This window comes from Elaeis guineensis, chromosome 3 (assembly GCF_000442705.2).
Source record: "Elaeis guineensis isolate ETL-2024a chromosome 3, EG11, whole genome shotgun sequence".
NCBI lineage: Eukaryota > Viridiplantae > Streptophyta > Magnoliopsida > Arecales > Arecaceae > Elaeis > Elaeis guineensis.
Genome location: NC_025995.2, coordinates 108085071 through 108107423, shown reverse-complemented (window position 1 = coordinate 108107423; position 22353 = coordinate 108085071). Strand labels below are relative to the sequence as shown.

At 35.4% G+C, this 22353-nt stretch overlaps 1 protein-coding gene across 1 annotated transcript; it reads left to right on the top strand.

Moving 5' to 3' along the window:
* Window positions 1-885: 885 nt before the first annotated feature.
* LOC105041072 (protein CASP) lies at window positions 886-22259 on the top strand. The gene is made up of 19 exons (XM_010917865.4): window positions 886-1104; window positions 5684-5794; window positions 6008-6186; window positions 6457-6606; window positions 8584-8672; window positions 8846-8955; window positions 9088-9182; window positions 10813-10865; window positions 11140-11305; window positions 13258-13350; window positions 14743-14871; window positions 15177-15296; window positions 15576-15656; window positions 18716-18820; window positions 18910-19053; window positions 19147-19248; window positions 20127-20206; window positions 21731-21823; window positions 21919-22259. Exons 1-19 carry the CDS (start codon window positions 1023-1025, stop codon window positions 21989-21991), a joined length of 2055 nt encoding a protein of 684 aa, XP_010916167.1. The 5' UTR covers window positions 886-1022; the 3' UTR covers window positions 21992-22259.
* Window positions 22260-22353: the final 94 nt, after the last annotated feature.

Below are 22353 nucleotides of genomic sequence, written 5' to 3'. Positions count from 1 at the left end.
GCCATGATATTGGTCTTCCATTTTTATGCCTTTTTAAAGTCATTCACCAAGTTTTTCATAGTCTCATTTATATGGTTGTTGACGGCGCTTCGTCTTGATTGTCGGATATAACAAGACAACTTGCAAGAGACCCCTAAAGCGAAGTCTAATACTTGCAAAGTATTTTTATTTTATTTTATTTATTTATTTTTTTATGAAATGGAGCATACAAAAACCTTAAGAATCTAAACTTTCTCAAACACAGCAATCTTGGAATAAACATGTCAATTCTCTCAACGGATACAACACATAAATGTTATCTCCTATACAATTATAAAACATTTGTAAACTGAGACATACATCTGCTAATTTATTTTAAGTAATCTTGATTGGTGAAATAGCAGGTATCCAAACACCCCTAAAACAAAGGATGTAATTTTAGGTTGTTTGTTTGCTGGTTATCTACTGATTAAAAAACAGATTCATCAACTTAACTAACCAAACACATACCGAAGGTGGGAACTAAATCATTGGTTAACACCTCCAGAAGTAATTTGACTTGGTGAAAAGGGTGAAACAAAGTCAACTACTTTCTCTTCTCTTTATCTTACGTATTATCGAAAAAAGTATCCCACTAACTACACAAAAATCAAATAAACGGTTAATAATTTTATTCGATAGTTAGTTGATTTTAAAATTTAAAGTGTGGTCATCGATAAATCTATCTATTTATCGCAGGAAGTCGGATCGTACCAAACCCCACCACCTCCCGGCCCGAAAACAAACCCCCAAAGAAACCCACGAAAACATAAATTGTCCGATAGCACGTCACGCATCAAAGAACACCGACTTCTCTGCTTGCAGGGGAGCGGATCTGGGATGAAACCATTTCTCTCTACCGAAAAAAAAAAAAAAAACCCTAGAAATAATCCCCTCTTCAGGAATACCCATTTCATCTAACGATCTTGGCAAGAATACCCAAAGCTAATCGAAGAGAGAGAGAGAGAGGGAAAGAAAGTCGCAGATCCCATTATTCCTCATCCATGGAGGTGAACCAGTCGGGATCCGAGAGAGACAAAGGGAGCTTGCCATCCCCCATCACCGTTGTTTGTAGCTTTTGGAGAGGTATTTCTGTCGGCCTTCCCCATCTCGTTCTTTCTCTTTCTTCGGTTTCTTGGATGTTTAACGGTGGTGGTTGCTGAGAGAACCTTCTTGGAATCGAAGGCGAGTCGTTATGTGGGTTGATCTCAATTAAAACTGTAGATTTCGTGTGCCAAACACGAATGAATCTGGCGTCGAGATAGCATTCGTTGCTATTCTCTAAGGCAGTTTCTCGACCCTTGAATTGGGGTATCGGAGTCTCTTGTGGTTTTTTGATGGTCATGGGGTCTGGATCTTGCTTTTAGGTGGGGAAGAAAAATATTAAGGGTACCCGTTAGACAATTTAAATAATGTAGACCCCTTTATTCGAGGGTAAAATTGAAATCTTTCGTGGATCAGGGTTATTTTAATTTTATGTTGCGGATGTAAGGATGGACTTTGTTGAGAGGCATTGTTGCTGTCCAATGATCTCCACTGCTGAGGTTTATGTTATGGCTATTGCCAGTGCAGCACTGGAGTTTGGTTGTTACTGATGCAAGGATGGACTCTGTTGAGAGGTCTTGGTGTAATCCAGTGATCTTCACTGCTGAGGTTTATCTTATGGCCATAGCCAGTGCAGCACAAGAATTTGGTTTTAAGAGCTACGAAGTCCTGTAGAAGACACTCTAACTTATTCTTCATTCACAATAACATTGCCATCCATCCCCTTTGATATGGTAGATGGATTCTTTGGGTTCGGACCCATACGTGGGTATCTAGAAATCCTGTGATATCATACATGCATGTATGCTTACTCGTAGTTGTATGAGGGTATTTATGCAGTGGTGGTTATCATTGTATTATGCTCATATTTATTTATGATTTGGACGATACATCTTTTTGTTGTCCCTTTCTTGCTTTCTATGTCATGAACCAGGCAGCTTTGTTTAATTGTTGGAGTTGATAATTTTTCTGATATGGCACATTATATGGGCATATGCCTTGCTCATCATTTCTGTGTATAACTTGTGCGAAAATTTCTAAACAAACACAATAAATTGTAGAGCAGTTTTTTCATCTTAATTGTTCAGTAAAAGTAAGAGAGCATCCTTCTATTCCTATAGTTCTTTTAGAAAATATCTTCATTGTGCAAGTGTAGGATGAGGGGGCTAGCATTGTTCCTGTGTGGCACCAAGAAATGGGATACGCTTATATGATGGGTTTCACTCAAGGAGAAATTTAGCATATTGCCTACTAGGTCCCCAAGGTTTGTGTTCACATGTTACTAGCCCTAAAGGTTTGGATCTGACTTATTTCTCCTAGCACATCACTTCTCCTCTCTCTCCCCAGTATTACTCCATCAATATTATAGGATCTTACCATAAATAAATGGTTCTCCAAGAGAAACATCGAGCAGTACTAAAGATCTAGTGATGGAAAAGGGGAAGTCAATATGGGTTCACCATGATTTCCAAATACTGCACCAAGTGGGACTGAACTATCAATAGTATCAAGTTATGCACTACATGGACTATTTATGGGGCCCTTACCAATACTATATGTTTATTGTGGAATGAAAATGCGTGAACACTTGGTCATATCCATCACTTGTAGGAAAATCTAAGAAAAACACAATCTCTTTCTCCTCCTTTCAAAAAGGTATATCTGTGTTAGCCCTTCGTCCTTCTAGTAGAAGAGAATATTGTTGTTTCAAAACTTTGGGAAATGGGACTAGTTAGTCAGTCTGAGGTACAAGGCTTTGCTTAATGGTGTTAAAAAAATAAAGAAATTCTCCTGACCCATCTGAAGGTGATGTTAAAAAAAGTTGACTAGGCGATGAGGCTAGGAAAACAGGCATCTTTGTGTTATTTTAATGGGGTGCCATATTTCTAGATGAGGCCCTCTCTACTTAGTCCCAACAAGGTCAAAGGGTGTTCAGTGAGATTTGGAATGGGAACTTAGCTATTGGTGACCAAGAAATATGGCATTATACAATCAGGACGATTATTAAGCAATATTTGTATTGATATTAATATTACTTTTCAGGAAAATCTGTTTTTTTAAGGTGGGATGGTACCATATAAGTTTTAAGACATTAGTTGGAGGCCTAGAAGTCATTCTTTATTTTCTGGGGGGCAGTCACACCCATTGGTCCCCCTTGGCTTTGCTTATGGGCAGATGTGTGATTAGTCACAATATTCTTCGTAAATAATAATGCCTTTCACAATCTGCATTGTGACTTGGTAATGTGGCCATCTAAAGAGGCATATCTTCTAGATGATGGTTCATAAATAAAGAATGAGCTAGGAAGGAGCAAACAGAGAAGCAAACAAAACAAAATTTGTCAGCAAGTGAGTATATAAAGTCTATCAAGTACCTGGTTCATCCTTCATTATTTTCCAGAGAGTGCGTGCAATGGTTTTGGATTCATCATTTTTCATTTTTGCAACAATAATTACATGTAGCAACTTCTATTTCTTGGGTCAAGAATACCTGAACTTTAGAATAAGTAATCCTAGTTCAGACGACAACCATAAAATCGGTCTTAAAGGGCAAAAGGAACAACAGGAGATTAAACAGATAAAGAAATGAATAGATTAAAGAATGCTGGATATTTTTTGCTGATTTGGCAGCACAATCTCCATCCCCATGCTGTTGTCTAATCCTTTTCTCATTTTTACTACACTGGACCTGTATATGTTGCTTGTTAGCTGTTTATCTCATTATTACCCTAATCTGTCAGCTAAACATTTGCTTTCTCAAGAAGCTGAGATCTAAATGAGAAGGTCCAATAGAAAAAGCAAGTTACAGAAATGAGAAATGAGACAATGTTTCCTTAATAGGATTCCTTTGAATAGTTTGTCAATTCTATGGCAATCATTTTTCACAGTTGTTGAGTGAAGAGCGTCATGAAATTAAGTCACTGAGCTTGATAGTCCTTTTAAAAAGATTCTACATCTTTCTTCAGTGCAAACAATTTCAGGAAGAATATCATTATTGCTTCTTGATTGTCACATATATGTCATATATGGTGCACAATGTTGGGGTAATTAGAGTTTTAAAAGTAAATGCTGGAAAGAAACCAAATTTATAGTTGTGACAATTCTGGCAATGGTATCTATAGATTGCATGTGATTTCAACAATTGATGGGAGATGATACAAGATCTAGAGATTTTGCATTGATTGAGTTCAGGAAGAAGCATCCAGTCTAGAAGAGTTCTGCTTTTCTGAAAATGCTGTCCTGCCTTCGTGAAAACAAAGAAATTATGAGGTAGAAACCATCAACAAAAAGACAAGTATTGGTTTCCTTTGAACTGAGGAAAGTTTTGTGTTGGAGGAATTCCATCTTCTGCCCCCCTCTGCCGCAAAAAGAAACAAAAAAGAAAAAAAGAAAAAAGAAACACATAATTGAATGCCTCCAATTGGTGTCTTGTATGTTGTACACAGATTCATTATACACATATGTATATTCATAAATCTATGTCTACATATCATTTTTTGCACTTGTTTTGGTAGAATAAACAAGAATGGTGCTCTTCCTCTATTTATAACTCATGGTATAACTCTACATGGTAATGTTGCATAATATTATACTACCTTTTTCCTTGTCTGAAAGAAGGACATAACAGCTATTTATTGTTATATGATGGTCGTTACTTAATATTTGTATTCAGTCTGGAAGCATTCATGCAAATATATAAGTTAAGCTTTATCTCATCCATTTCAATTAATTTTTATTGCAATAATTACTTATTAACAGTGAGATTTTCTCTCTCTTTGTTTTTTCCATGCAAATAAGTTCTCATCTACTCTTTGTGGGATGTGGCTATCCTATTTAAATCCATCGTCCATCACATAATATCTGCTTATCAAACTCCTATGCAAATATCTGCTTATCACTAGAACATCAGCATGCGTTAGGGTCATCTTCTGTGAGTGATCCACATTTATATCTCTTTATCATGATCTGTGCAACTTAGCTAGCCTTCTCTCTGTCCTGTAAGGTCCCTAATGTATCAATGTTCATGCAATGCTTGCAAGACATATATGTTTAAAATCCATTTATATCCATGTTCCATTATCCATATCCTGTACAGATATGACATTTGGCATCCTGGGCTTGCTGGGTGTGACATATCATTGTAAAAAGCACTATCTGCATCAATGCAAACAATGTAAATTGTAGAGTAATGATCTCATCTCGCACAAGGTTGTTTTACCAGTCTTTCTGCTGAGTTCTGACAGTGCGAATTCCATTATAATAAATTTTTTATTGCTACCGTCAAAGTTGTTGGATGCCCAATTTAATACTCTAAATATTTGGAAGTATATGTATTTTATCAGTTTCTCATTTACTTTCTATGCTCACTATATCCACAAACTAATTCGAATGGCATATGTTTTATTCATGTTCGAGGCATTCTACTAGTTAATGATGTAAAGATGACATTTTTCCTCCTCCCCATTTTTTTCTTAATTGCTTTCTCCTTACATTATATAGATGGCTGAATACCAAGTTTCCTTTACCTTTTGCATTCATAGTCTACAATTTTTCAAGTGATGAAGGAGCTGTCATTCTATAACCAAGTTTCTTTACCCTATGTTCTTTTATTGTGGTCACAGAATTTGATTTAGAAAAAGAACGAAGTGGTCTGGATGAACAGGGATTAAGAATTGCTGAAAACCAGGAAATTAGCCAGAAGAACAGGAGGAAGCTTGCAGAGAGTACTCGGGGTATGTTACATGTCTTTGCACCTGCTTGGTGTTATTTGTTAGTACTTTTTTCTGATACTGGGTATGCTACATGTCTTTTCACCTGCTTGATATTATTTGGTAGCACTTTTTTCTGATACCTGCAAGTTCTCAGCTAAAGTGGCATTTAAAATTTTTCCAAATATTACCTGTCATTTTCTGAGGCATGCATGTAATTACATTCTTTTTGCACAGATTTCAAGAAAGCATCTGCAGATGAGAAGCTAAATTTGTTTAACTCCTTGCTTAAGAGTTATCAAGAAGAAGTTGATAATCTTACCAAGAGAGCAAAATTTGGTGAAAATTCATTTCTTAACATTTACCAGAAGCTTTATGAAGCTCCAGATCCTTATCCAGCTCTTGCTTCAATTGCTGTAAGTTCCTAAAGAATTAACTTCGTATTTTTCCTTTAGGAATCATTGCACTTTGTCTTCATTTTCTTCCCTGCTATTACTTTGCACTTATGAAGTTGTTAACCATTGCAGTATCTGCCGATGTAAATATTCTGGTTGGATTATCATGTCATATTTACTGAATTGCATCTCTCCTGTGTAGGATTATATGTTTTGAAGTGGCTGTTTCTAGTTATTAGAAGTTTTGCATTTTGAATGGCTGTCCTGTGCTATAATTGGTTCTTTTTTTAGGAGCAAGACCAAAAACTGTCTGAACTTGAGTCTGAGAATCGAAAGATGAAGCTTGAGCTTGAAGAGTACCGGACTGAAGCTACTCATCTAAAGAATCAGCAAGCTACAATTAGAAGACTTGAAGAGCGGAACCGCCAGCTTGAGCAACAGGTTAGCATCATTGGGAGCACAATGTCATTGACAGTTCTAAGTTTTGTTTTCCCCTAATTCAGTTGTCTGTGGTTTATGTCAAGGCACAAGGTTTGTTGTATATCTTTCTTGTGCTTTGCATCTCTTCCTTTTCTAATGGACTAGATGGTGGGATTTAAATCTGACTTTCCTTGCTCATTTACCTATACATCATTTGGAACATTCAATTCCTTTTTGTCTCTGTTTTGTCTTCTTGATAGTAGAAGTGAGAAATTCCCCCTTGTTCTAAGGATTATCTGGATGCTCATAGATTATCAATTCGTTATAGATAGTAGTCCTGTTTCCTAGTATACATGCATGCATACATACATATTGCCACTGGATTTGCAATGAACTTTAAAAAGCTAATAATAAACCACCTTTACTGAACTCTTGAGGCCATGGTATGGATGAAAGCACACCCACAACAGCCTCTTTGCTGGTTGAGTGAAACTCTTAAAAATCTTTCACCTGTGTTTGAGAAACCTTTTCATGAAAGTTTTTTGCCTCACGACACGCTGAGATTTATGCTATGTTGGTTTATCACAATTAAGGGGGAAAACAGCAGCAGCAACAACAACAACAACAAAATCATAAGAGAGATCATGATATATCTGTGCATTCACAAATACAAGTGATTAGGATGCCAAGCAGAATTAAGACATCAGGAAGGTGGAATTCAGATCAATCTCAGGGGAGCTCCTATATAATTTAGGGATGTAAAGTTTCTGGATTTGGATTAGATATGTGAAGGTCTGAATCAAATTTGTTCATAATCTATCAAGGTTTGAAAATTGTGTTTTCTGACTGGCTTTGACTCAGATTTAGATCTGTTATTGAATTTCAAATAGCTCTTTAATTAATCTTTGGAAAATATTTCTTCTAATAATTTTTCCTCTCTGAGTTCATTGTCTAATCTGAGCATTTCTTTCAATATAGAATAATGTTATGCACTGGGGGACTTATCCAGTGTATATGATGCTGATGCCTGTGTGATTCTGTGTCTAAAGCAATGCCCATTGGGCATCGGGTGAAGGAAATCCATTAAATGCATTCCATATTTCAGTATATTTAGTCGCTCTTCATTTGTTCTCTCAATTATGTTTTAGAAAGAAAAACTAGAAAAAATGGGAGTGTATATCAATCAGATGAATAGAAAAATATATAACATCTATCAAAGTTAACAAGTTGATGCAATTACAGCCATTAAAGTTAACAAGTCAGATATTTTCTATTGAATAGTCACTTGCATGACACTTGCTGACTTATATTGAAGTCATAGTTCGAAGTTTCACGTCAGTAATATTTATTGTTCCCATTCTTCTGATTTTGAGTAATTTCTAAGATCCTGGTCCAGCTAATTACTGGAATTGCGGGAAGTACTTGTAACCTTATGTACAATGTTAGGATTTAAAATCCTAGGAAATTTAGCTTTGAAAGTGGTTCCTCCATTCCCTTTTAAAGATGTACATTTCATCTGGATTTCATCTGCATTGAGCTAGTTGCAAGCCCTAAATAGACCAAATTTTTTTGTAAAAAAAAAATTGTGAGAAAATATTGGAAGTAAAATCGGGCCTGAACCCTGTCTTTAACATCAAGAAAGTCAATAGTTCTATATTAACACATGCTCTTATGACAGTAAATCTTTTAAACATTAAAATGAGAAACTATAGAGGGATAATGCAGATATTAGTAAAATTGGTACTGATTAGTGAAACATCAAGTAATGAATACCAATATCATAGGCTTAAAGGATGTACCCATTTTAAACCATTCTCTACTTAATTCACATTTCTTTGTTTCTCTCTATCATGAATCTTAACCATTAAATTGGTTATTTAGACTAAAGCACATGTCAGGTAGTGGAATGTTCATCCAGTTTTACTGTAACTTGAACGTGAACTGACCATCTATATTTATGTGATGCATACTTACTTTTTAATGAGTTTTTTTTTCTAGATGGAGGAAAAGGTGAGAGAGATTGTGGAAATGAAGCAACGTAGCCTGGCAGAAGAAAACCAGAAAACTCTTGAAGTCTTGAAAGAAAGGTAATCCTGTTCATTTATAACTTTGATAGTCCAGTGCCCCTGTATTTTTCTAAATAAGTTTCTGAGACTTCAAAGAGCTTCATCATTTTGCCACATAAACATGAAATTTCCAATTTACTTTGATGTGATGGAGACTGAAACTAGTAACTTTTGCCATCCTGGCATGGTGTTAGGGAACTTCTATTGCAGGATCAACTACGGCAAGCCAAGGAAAGTGTGTCGAATATGCAGAAACTACACGAGTTCGCTCAAAGACAGTTGCTTGAACTTCGTACGCAATCAGGTACAGTGCTTACTCTGAACAAAATGACAATGGGATCTTTCTTTCTATCGTACCACTATGAGACATTAGTGGCCTTGTAATGTTCATAAGAACTAAAGGATGTTATTTGGCACATTTTTTCAATGATTTTAGAGGAAGAAAGAGCAGCAAAGGAAGCTGAGGTTAATGTTCTAATGGATGAGGTTGAACGAGCTCAGACACGGTTACTTAGTCTTGAGAGGGAAAAGGTACATCTTTATTTGTGCTTAGATTCATTGAGGTCATATTAGTTTCTGATTTAGTATGTGTGCTTTTGGCTTCCTCTATCTTTCAATTTGGCTTCATTTGTATCTTCAAGAGTTGTCAAATTTGTCATTGCTCCTTATAATGGTTACATTACTTGAAACATGTGACCTTATATTGTACCTGCTTATGCAACTAATAGATAACCGTTTTCTGACTGAACCTAGAATATGTTTAAGTAGGCGTGATTGACAATAGTCTAGATCTTGCATTATTACAGACCTTTTCTTGATATCCAAATTCAATTGTTTCAGATACAGATAACTCTTCCCGGGATACTAATCTTACTCAAACTATCGACTTTAGCAGAACCAGAAAGAAATATTGAATATTAAGGGGAAAATTTGTTGTCAGTATGGTATCAGCTCCAATCCTTCCTAGGTTCTGATTCTTCCCATGGCTAAAAGAGGTTGCTATCCTTGTGAGAGCCATGCCACAAGGTCCACAGCCAAGTAAGATGAGCATCAAGCTATCCAGAACCTAGGGACCACAAGGACACATTTAGACATGTATCCACCTTGATAAAATAAAAATCCTGGGCCTTAGAACCAAAACTGCATAAACACTTGGTTCTCCTCCACTAGATGTGACCCATCAAAATATATCAATGATCAAGACAAATGATGACACATAGGCAATAGGAAATTTAACTGTTACATACTGGGCATATGGCAAGTCAATGATGGCAATTTTAATGAATCAAGACCCAATTTTTAAATATCCACTAGCATAAGATTCTATAGTCGGAGATCTAGATGCATTTTATGACTGAAGGTCTGCCAGTTGATGATGTACTAACTGAAGGTCCTATTTTGGCAATCTACAAGTTGGGAAAAAGCTATGGTTCAGTGCCCATAAGTTTAAGTTCTTTATATTAGAAAAAAAGTCATGGCAGAAGAATGATATACAATTCAAATGTTGACTCATGAGAATACCCTCTGAATGATCTGACTGTTAAGCAATAGACAATCGAGATAAGGGTCATCCAGTGGCAAAATAATATGATTCATTGCAAAAATGGATCTGAGCTGATGATCGACTTCAGGAACATCCAAGTCGATGGTTCACTTACCTTTTGATGCGACTTCATTTGATACCATACGTGTGGTTTTTTTCTTTATATTTAGTAAAATGTGTTTTGGAAAGCTTTCGCTGAGGCAGATGTTTCAAGATAAATTTGTTGCAAAAGAGGGTTATCTGTATTGGGAACAGATTCAACTAGAATGTTTAATCTTAACAAACAGATCTGCAACACTGCAAGCTTAGGTTTCTAGGATTTTTAGGTATGAGGCTGTGATTGATCTTTGAGGAGGACAAGACATATTAAAAGTTAACTTCTAATTATAAATTTATTTTTAAAGATGCAAATACGAAAGCTATACAATGAGGCGAGAAGGAGGTTTATGGTTGTGTTATGAACATCTGTGTTTTTTAATTGAAGTCATGGCTTTTAGTACTTCCATCATTAATGCATATTGTTAACGTTATTGTGCTAGATCTTTTTCCTTCAAGTTTTTTGTGGACTATGAACATTTTGTGTTAATAATCTCAAAAAATGTTAATAATCTCATGCAGGGTCTTTTGCGTTCTCAGTTGGAGTCGACTAATGAAGAGGATGAAAATCGGAGGTCTGGTTATATGGATGTACTATGTCTGCCTAAGATTTTATGCATCATCTTTTCTCCTATGTTTTTGAATTCTTCTTCTTCTTCTTCTGCTGTCAAGGTTGTCAGGGCTGCTAAGCAGTTTCTAAGTTCTTTTTTTACCAGATTGCATATGCAAATAGTTGGAAAACTAATACATTGAGTCATTAACAGTAATTTTATTAGATTTTTTTGGTAGGTTGAGAAGTTTTGCTTTCTAGATGGCATTTTCTTGATCTTATCAAGTGCTTGTTTTCAGTGATTATTTGGAGTCGAGCAATATCCTTGAAAGTTCCTTGAATGCAAAGGAGAAGATAATCTCGGAGTTAAACATGGAACTTCATAATATGGAAACTGCATTATCCAGTGAGCGGGAGCAGCATGTGAAGGAGATCAAGAAGTTGAATGCATTACTCAATGAAAAGGTTTTGAACTATTACTAATTCTATGTTTTATGATTGCTTGAGTTTTTCAACTCTTGTTTAGGTTTTATGTTCCTGAGTAGGTTTAGTGTCTTTCATGCAGAACGAATCTGTTGTGCTATATCTGCATTTGATGAAGATTATGGTGCATGACTAAAGACAGAACCGCAAAATTTTTGGTATACCTGTGCATAACCTGCATAGGAGTCTAAGTAGATGATCAACTGCTGTCTACTATGTATTGCATGATAACCTAGGCAGTGTTTTGCTGTGGGTTACTAGAGGATTTAATGGAATAAAGGCCTCTTTGTTCCACTTATTCCACATTAGCCTGCCAAGTGCTAAAAAAGTAGAATTCTTATTTTGAGAGTAAAATGGGTATTTTGAACAGTAAGTAAAATTACCTTTTCTGCTTATCCTGGAATAAACTAGTCCACCCTACATGGTGGAGCAACTTATTCAGGAGTAAGGAGTTAGGAGTAAATAAACCCATGTACTCTGGGTTAGCTTATTCAGCAATGAAATATAGCTTCAATATTTTCACAAAAATAAGTTCAAATTATTAAGTTGACATTTTAAGTATACTTAAAGTTATTTTAATAAACTAGTAAAAAAATATAATGCTATTAGTTTTAGAAGAAAAATATAGGAAATCACTATTTGTCGGTCTTCTCTCTATGAGCGCATAACTTTTTTCTTAAAGTTTTCATGATGCATTATAAGACAGCTTTATTTTACGTATAAATGATTATCTCCATGTGTCTGCAAATTATGAATCTGCAATATGTCAATGCCATTTGAAAATTCACTTATCAAGACTAATACACATACTCTTGCGCATGCATAGCACGTGTTTGTCTCTGTGCATGGAGGGAGAGAGAAAGTCCAAATCTTATCAGTGCAGAATGTACAATATGCCATCTACATATATTGATGCAAAAGTATGTTTTGGATCTATCAAATGGCTGCAGAAGGATCACTTCTAATTTGAAGCTGCAATTACTTCTACTGTTTAAAAGTGCCTAAATCTGCTAAGTTTAGGTTATGATGTGTTTAAGATGCTTCCATCATCATTGGTAGTGTTGGTTGTTGAATTACTAGTTTTTTTTTTTCATCTTGAACTTTTGGTTCTATGACTTCTATCCACGTGAAACATAGATAAAAGAAATCTCCAAAACAGATACCACCCCATTTTTAGTCGTTTAATTATTAGATCTTGATAAATGTTCCGCATCCTCAATTAGGATCATTTATATCCGCAATAGAATTGTGTCCAGAGCATGTTATCACCCTATATATGCATATACACTGGGGACTCAGTCCCGATAGGATGTTCTGTAGGACATCCGGATGGGGTACCATCTTGAGTGTTAGGGTAGGACCATCTTGCCATTGTCCTAGCGAGTAGCATCCTAATCGGCACGTCTTGGGGCAACCCTTGTCCCAAGTGTTGAGATGGGACGGGATGGCAATGCGACCTGTTCCATTGGGAAAATCAGGATAGCTCTGTCTCATGGGATTTGAAGCCCTGGATATACACAGAGTAAAACACATACACATGTTTGTACATGTGATTTGTCTTGCATCAAAAGGTTTCAAGCCAAAATCTTGTTAGCACATTGTAGTTGATCCCTCTCCCGCTCTCTCTCTCCAGTTTTCATATCGCTAGTCTATGCACATGCTAGCATGGAGAGTTCTTAGCCGTACATAAACACATATGTATATAATATACATTATATTTTTTTAATAATATGTATATATGCATGTATATTAGTTTAATTGTAGTGTATGATGATAATGAAAACACTCCCATGTGACCGCAACCTGGACTTTCATCCATTATCTGCTGTTTCATGTGTGCATATTTGGTCAAAAAGTCAGAACCTTCAACAAGTAGATTTTGCAAACTTGTAGCTCCTTCAGTTTTTTTATATTCTTTGTTTATTTGTTGACAGGAGACTGCTCTTATGGAGGTGAGAAAAGAGCTTCAAGAAAGACCCACTGCAAAACTAGTTGATGATCTGCGTAAAAAAGTCAAAATTTTGCAGGTGCTTCTACTAAGTTAATATATTATTAAATTTTTGTTGCCTCTTATTCTTGGTTCTTTCTGGAAGTTGTAGATGTGTTATAATTTCTTGAAATTTTAGTTTGTGCTTGATTGTTGCTGCTGCATTCTGACAGACTGTCAATAGCAAGCCATATACCGGGCTACATAAATGCTAATTAAATTGTTCCTCGTGTTAGAGAAATGCTTGGAGTAGGTATAATTATGTGAGTTTGCAATATGCTGCTTAGAGAAGAGTAAAAAATAGAGCTTTCTATGCATTACATTAGCTGTATCCAATATGTAGTTGAAATTCATGTATTTATCATTATCCAACTAATTTTGATATTGTTATGTTCTGTTTTCCAGGATGTTCTTTGGATATATTCCATGTTACATGTTCATTTTATATATTAGAAATGTTATAACAATTCTGAATCTCTTTCTCCTGATCATAATTCATGACATTGAGACAATATAAAAAACATGTTTGTGGTGTTCTTTAAGGGAAATGGAAAAAGATTAAAAGTGTGAGTTAATTATCAGTATGTAGATAATATACACTTTTTAGGATGTGTTTAGAAGTTTGAACATGGGGTTCATGTTAGAAAGATCTATTTATATGGTGCTATGTAAATGACAAATTTTCTGTTTGTGTTTTAAGAAATTGTATAATGCTTATCTGATGCAGCTGATTCTATATTCTTTTTGAAGAAGAAGTAAAAAAAGAAAGAAAAGAAGGTTCAAGGTATGTTAGGGGGAGGAGGAGAAGAAAATGAGAAGGGCCTGGATCTATTGAATCTAACGTTTCCTAATTTACATTTGAATGAGACTCCTCTTCGAAAGAGAAATCTTTAGATATGGTTTAAATATTGATTCCTCTCAATCATATCTGGATTCTGTGGCAAGTTAAAAGTCACCATACGAGTTTGTTAGAGTCTAAGATCTTTGTGGTTGGTTTCATTTCATGTAAATTATATTTTAGTTGTAAGTTGAAAGGAAATTTGGGTCATTGTAATAAAATTTTGGGTTACATAGATATCCAATATATATCTGGATTTTAATATTTGTTTTTTTCCCCCACTTTAAGTCCTTGTCATACAAAAAGGGTTTCTTCCAGTCTTATGTTTGATATTGCTAAAGTTATGATCTATCCTGTTTATATCTGGTTTATATGTTTTGCTTTGTTTTCTGCAAATATTTTTCATGATTTTCTAATATTTATAATTTGAGTTGGAACTGTTTCATGTTAAAATTGGGCTATTCGGGATGCTCTTTGTACTTCTCTAGATGAGAATGTCTTCCATTCAAAAAATTTTTCATTCTTATTCAATTCAAAGATTACTGCCTTTCCAATTCATTCTGGTTTTCACGCTTAAAGTTTGCCTTTATGTAGGCGGTTGGTTACAACTCAATTGAGGCTGAAGACTGGGAACTGGCTACCAATGGGGAAGAAATGAGCAAGTTGGAGTCCCTGTTACTTGACAAGAACCGAAAAATGGAGCATGAACTGACACAATTGAAGGTCTGGATTAGCTTTGATACATGAATATCATCATCATTTTTTTCCTTAATTTTTAATACATGGAAATGCCTGGCCTTAATACATTGAGCTAGTTACTTATGAATTCTTATATACTCATTAGTCATTACTTTATATGTGTAGTACTACTTCTTTCAGTCATTGGTTGATAGTTGTTGCTATTCACCCAATACTTCATATATGTAAAAAGCAATCCTTTCAAATGTTGGTTGAATGTTGCTGCTATTCGCCATTAGCAGTTTCTAATGGCTGGCTCCATTATAACATTTTTTTATGTTATTGTTAAGGTTAAAATTTCGGAGAAAACAAGTTTGCTGGAAGCAGCTGAAGCCAAGATTGCAGAACTAACTGCGAAGGTGGATGAACAACAGAAGTTGATTACAAAACTCGAAGATGACATACTAAAGGTTTCTCTTTGTTTATTTCAGCTACAGTCGCTTATAAAGTTGCTTATATGCTTTTCCCTTTTTCCAATGTATACCTCATGTTAACATCTCTTGTGAAGTTTCATCTTAATTTTGTTGTCTTAACTTTTTGACAAAATTTGGACATAATTTTCTTTGATACAACTACCATGCATATGTGTGGATACAATTAAAATTACATATCTATCATGTAAATCAAAGAATTTATTTCATTATTAATTAATTTCCTTGAATGTTATCTTGACTCCTTTTTTGATACAGGGTTACAGCTCAACTGACCGGAAGGGCTTGCTTTTGAATGATTGGGATTTTCAGGAGATTGGTGCAAGAGAAGTTTCTGAGGTACCAGTGGTTAGCTTCTTAAATTTAAATTGTTCTTAGTATGGTTTTTCTTGCAGGTTCTAGCTCCGATATCCTGCAAATTTCCATTTTTTTTGCATTCAAGTTTTTCTCATTTACTCTAATTTTTCTTTTAATTATTTATTTTCCTCAAGCCAATGGAATTTGAACACTGCAATCAAATATATGATTATGTATCTGAATTTTGTTGTGCACCATCATAAGGCATTTATATGACATGAATAAGGTATCAATATTGGCATTAGCAAGTCATTTGCTGTTATTTGCTCATATAGAAAGGAAACGTTTAGTTTTTGAGCATGCAAATGGTCTAGGTTCCAAGCTTCTGCTATATGTGTGCTTCTTAAGGAAAATAACTAAAGATGGTATACCACTTGTTCCACAATCCTATATTTTATTCATATCTTTTAAGCATTATGGTGAGCCTATTTTGGCATATTCTTGTTCCTCCTTGATTTGGTGCCAATTCCTCCCTGTGGTGTTCTTTCTGGGTATGTATTCTCTCTCTCATGATCTGCTTGCTTCATTGAAAGAAGTTGTAAATATTCAGAAAAAGTTGTAGATAGGCTGTTGGACATTCAGGATGAAAATTAAGTTATAAGATTGATATAGGTAAGTAATGTACATTTTATATAATTTAATAAGTGACCAGCTCATGTTTATCATAGATTCATTTGATTCTTGGATAATCTAAATAAAATTTGTGCCACATTGTGAGGAATTAAACCATATGTCTGTCTTCCCTTCCTTTTTTTTTCTTCATTATGGATGCTCTCCATCTTTTCTTCTGTCAGATTTTTCAGTGATCACATAAAGGTTTTAAATACCATGGGATGGGGCTGTCCCAGTTTCTCTATGAAATGGACACCTGCATCCCAGCACTCGGAATGGTGGATGTCCCATCCCAACTCGTCCCATCTCGACTCTCGGGATGGTGCCCCATCTCAGCATATGGGATGGCAGCATGCCCGCTATCCCTATTTAAAACCTTGGTTAATTAGATCCTGTTTTTGTCTTGTTTCTGTCAAGTTGGTAACTTTGCTTCTTCTTGATCGATCGAAGACTTGTTCTGTTTTTCTTTTCTGAAGAGAAAAGTTGGAACTTTTATGCAAAAGACCACCTCTTAGTTGTAGTATCCAAGCAGAATGAAAAGAGGACCTAAAGAGGTGCTGCAAATTCCAAACTGTATGTTTTTCTATTGATGTCAGCTAATAGGAAGACACAGTACTGAAATCGAGCTATGATCGGACTTAAAATGTAGATCTAATGTGCCTGTGTTTCACTATTATGCTGACAGAAGCTTGTATTTTATATTTTCTGACCAGACTTTATGGTTTGTTCATAAATCAAAACTCAGTTTTGGCCAAAACTGATCTGGAACTGGTCTCAGTTTTTAAAGCTGTGACTTGCTTATGGGCGAAAGTTATGTGGATGGGTAGTTAGTGCTAATCTGTTGCCGTTTGTTGTTCTATTTTAATTTCAAAAAGCATTTTCTCAAAATTAGGCATGAAATTTACTAGTTTTATGGATATGTAGAAGCATTGTGATACTGCCATATTGGATTTTGAAGATATTAAGAGTTGCGAACTTTTTGACTCCAGATGCATCTACCACAGATTCTTATCCAACAAACATTTTGACTATTACACATTGAATTTTCTTCAAATAATAAAACATTATCGCGCTAAAATGATTTTTGATATATAACGGTGTCCGTTATCTCTTTTAGTGTGCGAAAAGTTTATATACATGGCAATGGATGCATGCATAAGCAGATACAAATGTTATTTTTTATGTGATAATCTTGGCAGGCTTCTTAAGACAGTACTTGTGTCCATGCAACATAAGATGGGGTTCCCAAAATCAAATGATAGGAGAGAAACAGCCACTAACATTCTTGAGGCCAAAAGTGGTAGGAGCCCGTTGATTGCTTCAATATGAAGCTAGGTCCGGTAGTCATCAACTCTATGATATCATTTACTAGCCAGGGCAACTGCTTTTTAAAAAGCTACTAGCCTTAGAGATGGGTGAAGGTACATTAGGCTGTCAATGAAGCTATTGCCAATGTATGATGTGCTGGTGCATTTATCAACAAGTTAGGGCGTGTATTGATTATATTATGTAGTGCCTGATTGTAATAAATCTGCTGTTGCTTAATGATGCGCTAATGCATTAAATACATTTTGTAGTATATACTAGCTCAATTTGTGGAACTTCTAGTCTTATCTGAACATTAGTGTTTGAAACTTGAATGGCTTATCATGCTGAGTGAACTGTCTGTTGCAGAGGAATGTACTCATGCAAACCTGACTTAGCTAACATGTAGAGGCTGGAAATTTGAGGTCCATGTTTGACAGTTGGAGGATAAAGACACTGTCTATTGTTAGTCCCTTTCCTATCTATACATATTGATGGCCAGGTGACTAGCAGTGCCTCAGGCTCAAGCACAAGCCTCCTATACTAAGTGAAATAGTCCAGAAAGTTACTAATGGCTTTGCTATTTAAGAACTTAAGATCACAATTCACTCCAGAAAAAAACAGAGAATTAAACTGTGTCGAAGTTGAAAATGAGAAACCGAATGTACTTTTCTTATAAATGAATTTTTAAGTAATGATATGTATGGTTAATCTCTACTAAACTAATAAAATTGGGATCTACACCTCACATTGATAATCATTGTTACATGGTTGGAAGAGCATCAATGATGGGAAGAACATTTCCTGGCAGGTCTTGGATGCATGCCAACTCTAGGCCTGGAAAACTACAGCTAATAGGAATAATTTGCACTGTGATACATAATTTTAATACACTTTTTCTAGTAGCATAATGTGATATTCGACATTGTCTCATGAATTCATTGCCATTAAATCCATATGCTCATATCTTTGGCAAAAAAATGCGTATGCTTATTTTGCAGTGCCTCTATGACATATTGTGTCTGTTTTATGAGCAGTCAATTAGAATAATGAAATTCCTGATGTTTCATTTTCAGCCTTACATTTTGTCATTTCATTTTTTTTCTCTGTTTATTACACAATAGGGTACAGATCAGAGGCATAATTCAGATCAAGATCAAAGTTCTATGCTAAAAGTAATTTGCAATCAGCGTGATCGTTTTCGAACACGCTTGAGAGAAACAGAAGAGGTATGATTCTGATGCTATACCAAGTGCAGCTATGCATTTAATTCCCTGAAGTTTGTTTTCCATTGTGTTTTTAATGCCATATATTATAGGAAATGAGGCAGTTGAAGGAGAAGATGGGGATGCTAGCTGTAGAACTTGAGAATACTAAAGCTGATAATGTGAAACTCTATGGGAAGATCCGTTATGTCCAAGATTACAGTCTCGAGAAGCTTGTCTCTAGAGGACCGAAGAAGGTTGCTCATACAATTTTATGATCTATAAATTTTTGCATTGCAATAGTTTTTGTTCTAACATTTTTGTTCCTTTTTGTTCTGTGATCCTTCCAGTGTGCAGAAGATATTGAAAGTGGCTTCAGTTCAGATGTTGAATCCAAGTACAAGAAGATTTATGAGGATGACATAAATCCTTTTGCTGCTTTCTCAAAGAAGGTAGAACTGCTTCTTTTTAACTTTATGTGGCAAGCTTCTGTTTATCAGGACCATCCAGCCATGTCCTGATTATTTAGAGACTTGGAGCCAGCTTTATGAATCCTTTTTTGCCAGTCATTCCTATCAAGGGCTACCTCTGATATTAGTGCAAGTTTTTCCAAACATTTTTTAGACTATGATTCAAGCTAGTGTCAGCTTATTCCAAATTGCTAACCATTAGAAATTTGTCAAAAAGAATTTCAAACTCTTTGTTGGCACATGTATCTGAATGCCTTTTGCTCCCATGCCTTCTTTAGATGAATTCTTAGAATCTTGCCTTTTTTTAACACGGGCACAGAAGGATAAATTATAATATGATTCCTTAGTATCATTCCTCTATTATCATCCTTAGATGTCAATTTAGTTTAAGTTGTTACAAATCTGTTCAATCCTGATGTATCCTCCCTTAGTTTTGTCGAGCTTAAATATTTCTCTTGAAACTTAATTTGAAATTAAGATTGTCCTAATATTTACGTGCAGATCATGTGCTTGGTTTATAGTAGATGTTATTAGATCTTGAAGACATGTTCCTCGTTCAAAGCTTATTTAGCAATACAAAAAATAGTTACCCACATTGGTTTTGACCTGGAAGAGATTATCTAGTGTATCAATTTACCATTTTGAAGCATGCACATCATGTTTCATATTCTGTTTACTATTTTGCTTTTACTTTACTGATTCTAAATTCCTGGCATGCCATAACAGTTATATATATGTGTGCGTGCATGCGTGTGTCCAGAATGTAGAACATTATTCTGTTCATTGCTATCATTATTGTTGTACTCAATGATTTTTGTTCCATGAATCTTCTTTTAATATGCCATTTATAATTGATTCAGGAAAGGGATCAAAGGTACAAGGAACTTGGTCTAAGAGATAAAATTACACTTAGCAGCGGCCGTTTTCTTCTTGGCAACAAGTATGATTTTGACATATTCTTTTTTTATGTAAATTTATTTAAATGTTTGCTCAAGTTCTTTCTGCTTTGTATCTTAATCTACTTTTCAAGAGTTATCTAGTTTAATTCACTATTCTGTTGTGTTAGACTTCCAGTTTGTTAACTCTACGAGATGCCTATATGGAAAGCTGGTCTCCATTCCACTGTTTTGTCAACATTTAATCTGTCTTTGACATATTCTTTCTAGGAAATATTCTTGGCAAATTCTGGAAGATCATAAAACAGAAAAGCATCTTAATAGGTGAACCAAATTTGCATGAGGTTGTTAGAAATTCTCTGTGCATGTCTATACCCTAATATATGTCCAGTATTTTCTATCATGGTTTGGTAATAGTCCATGCCACCAAGCAGGTAGCCCTTTGGTGCAAAGTCAACCCATTTGTCATTCAACTAGATTTAATTTTCAAATTTTGTCTACTTTTAACAATCTTAGCATTCAGACGCTGCACAAGGTATATTGGCTGAATTGATTGTATTGGGTACACCAAAGACAAATATTATGATTTATATACTAGACCAATGAAGAAAATATAATAGCAACACTGCTGTCCTAGCTGATTGGTAGAGATTGTTGAGCTTCCCTTATGTTCCAACTCCCAAAGCCTAGGCCTGTGGTCTAGAGAATAAAGGCCTTTAGGGTTCACTTGTTTAACACTAATTATTTTTGTTTTTTCTGATACATCTGTGGGATCAAGGATGATATATTTCACTCCCTTTGAGCATTCATGTGTAGATGTAACCCAGTCACTTCATAGTTCAGGTTGGTCAGGTCCCGGCTTGATATGTTGGATATGATTTCTTGAACTAATTTTTTAGATCCTATGAAGTGGTCATGTCTGATCAGGTTTGAGAAATTTATATTGAATCTAGTTGAAGCCTTGGATCTTGTTTTCACTTCATGACTACTGCAAATCTAAAGTTAAAAATCAAGTAGCGTATGGTAAGATCTGGTTCCTGTAAACCCACTTGCATTCCTAATTATATAGAGCCTGGATCCTCTGCGCCCAATTATATATGTCACCTTATCTGATCATAGCACCTAATTTTGTAACGAAGTGTTTTTGCTTTTGGATTATGTTCAGAAGAGAGGCATTACCAAAAACAAAAAAAGGTAAGAGTCAAAATATTTGTTATTCTCTTTTAGATTTTTCAATGTTCAATTGATTTATTCATGACGTGACTTAGGATAAAGAAGTCATCTTGTTATCACATGTATTCAAATATAGCTTACAGTGACAGGTTGATCCTGTACTGGAAGTTGCGAAACCACCACATTTTGTACCTTCTGTTGTGCATTTTCTCGCTCTTTCTGTGTTGTTTCGGAGATAAAATGGAATGCTCATGAAAATCGCAAGTTACACCTCTCTTCCCTCTCCTCTTCCCCGCCCCCGCCCCCGCCCCCCCCCTCAATCCAAATGTTATGATATCCTGTCTATTCCTGATTAAGATTGATTTCAAAATAACTACTGGGTCTCATCTGTACAGATATGCCCGAACATTTGTATTCTTTTACTCTATTGGACTGCATCTCCTGGTATTTACATGTCTTTACAGAATGTCATCATTAAGCTATCTCAGGTAATTTGAGCTTACTTCGGATCTACTTATAATTTTTCTTAGCTTTGTTGATCCATTAAGATTTTATGTAATTTTTACTTGCATCCTGAGCGCAGCACCACTCATGGCCATGATGAAGTCATCCTTGATGCTGGGAATCACACGCTATCTAATGCATTCTCCAACTAATTGGATGGTGTGCCTTGTATTTTGCGGGTTTAGGTTTTTCTATGAGAAGAAGTCCCGTCTGTGGCTTTGATTTTAAAGGGACCGCAATGTATATAGGATCGGAACAGCATTCCGATTCACTTTCAATGGCCAGGGAATGTACATGTAAAGTGAAGATGTTACAGATACAGATGAGAAAAAGGCATGTTTGGTATATGGACGAGATGGAAATTCGATTTCAACGTTGATTTCACTTGAAATGAAACGACTAAACGCTTCCCTCTGCGAATTCCTTATTTTGCTGAGCATGTGGGTAGTCCTGCAGAATGAAAACTACAGTAGCTGCTTGGGCTAAATGCTTGTAAAAACGTGATTAACACCAT

What these genes read in the sequence shown, in the direction of transcription:
- LOC105041072 (XM_010917865.4), top strand. Translation starts at nt 1,023, where the DNA reads ATGGAGGTGAACCAGTCGGGATCCGAGAGAGACAAAGGGAGCTTGCCA. An exon ending in ACCGCCAGCTTGAGCAACAG is followed by an intron (nt 6,607 to 8,583) that starts GTTAGCATCATT and finishes TTTTTTTTCTAG; the next exon opens with ATGGAGGAAAAGGTGAGAGA. An exon ending in ATGAACTGACACAATTGAAG is followed by an intron (nt 14,872 to 15,176) that starts GTCTGGATTAGC and finishes GTTATTGTTAAG; the next exon opens with GTTAAAATTTCGGAGAAAAC.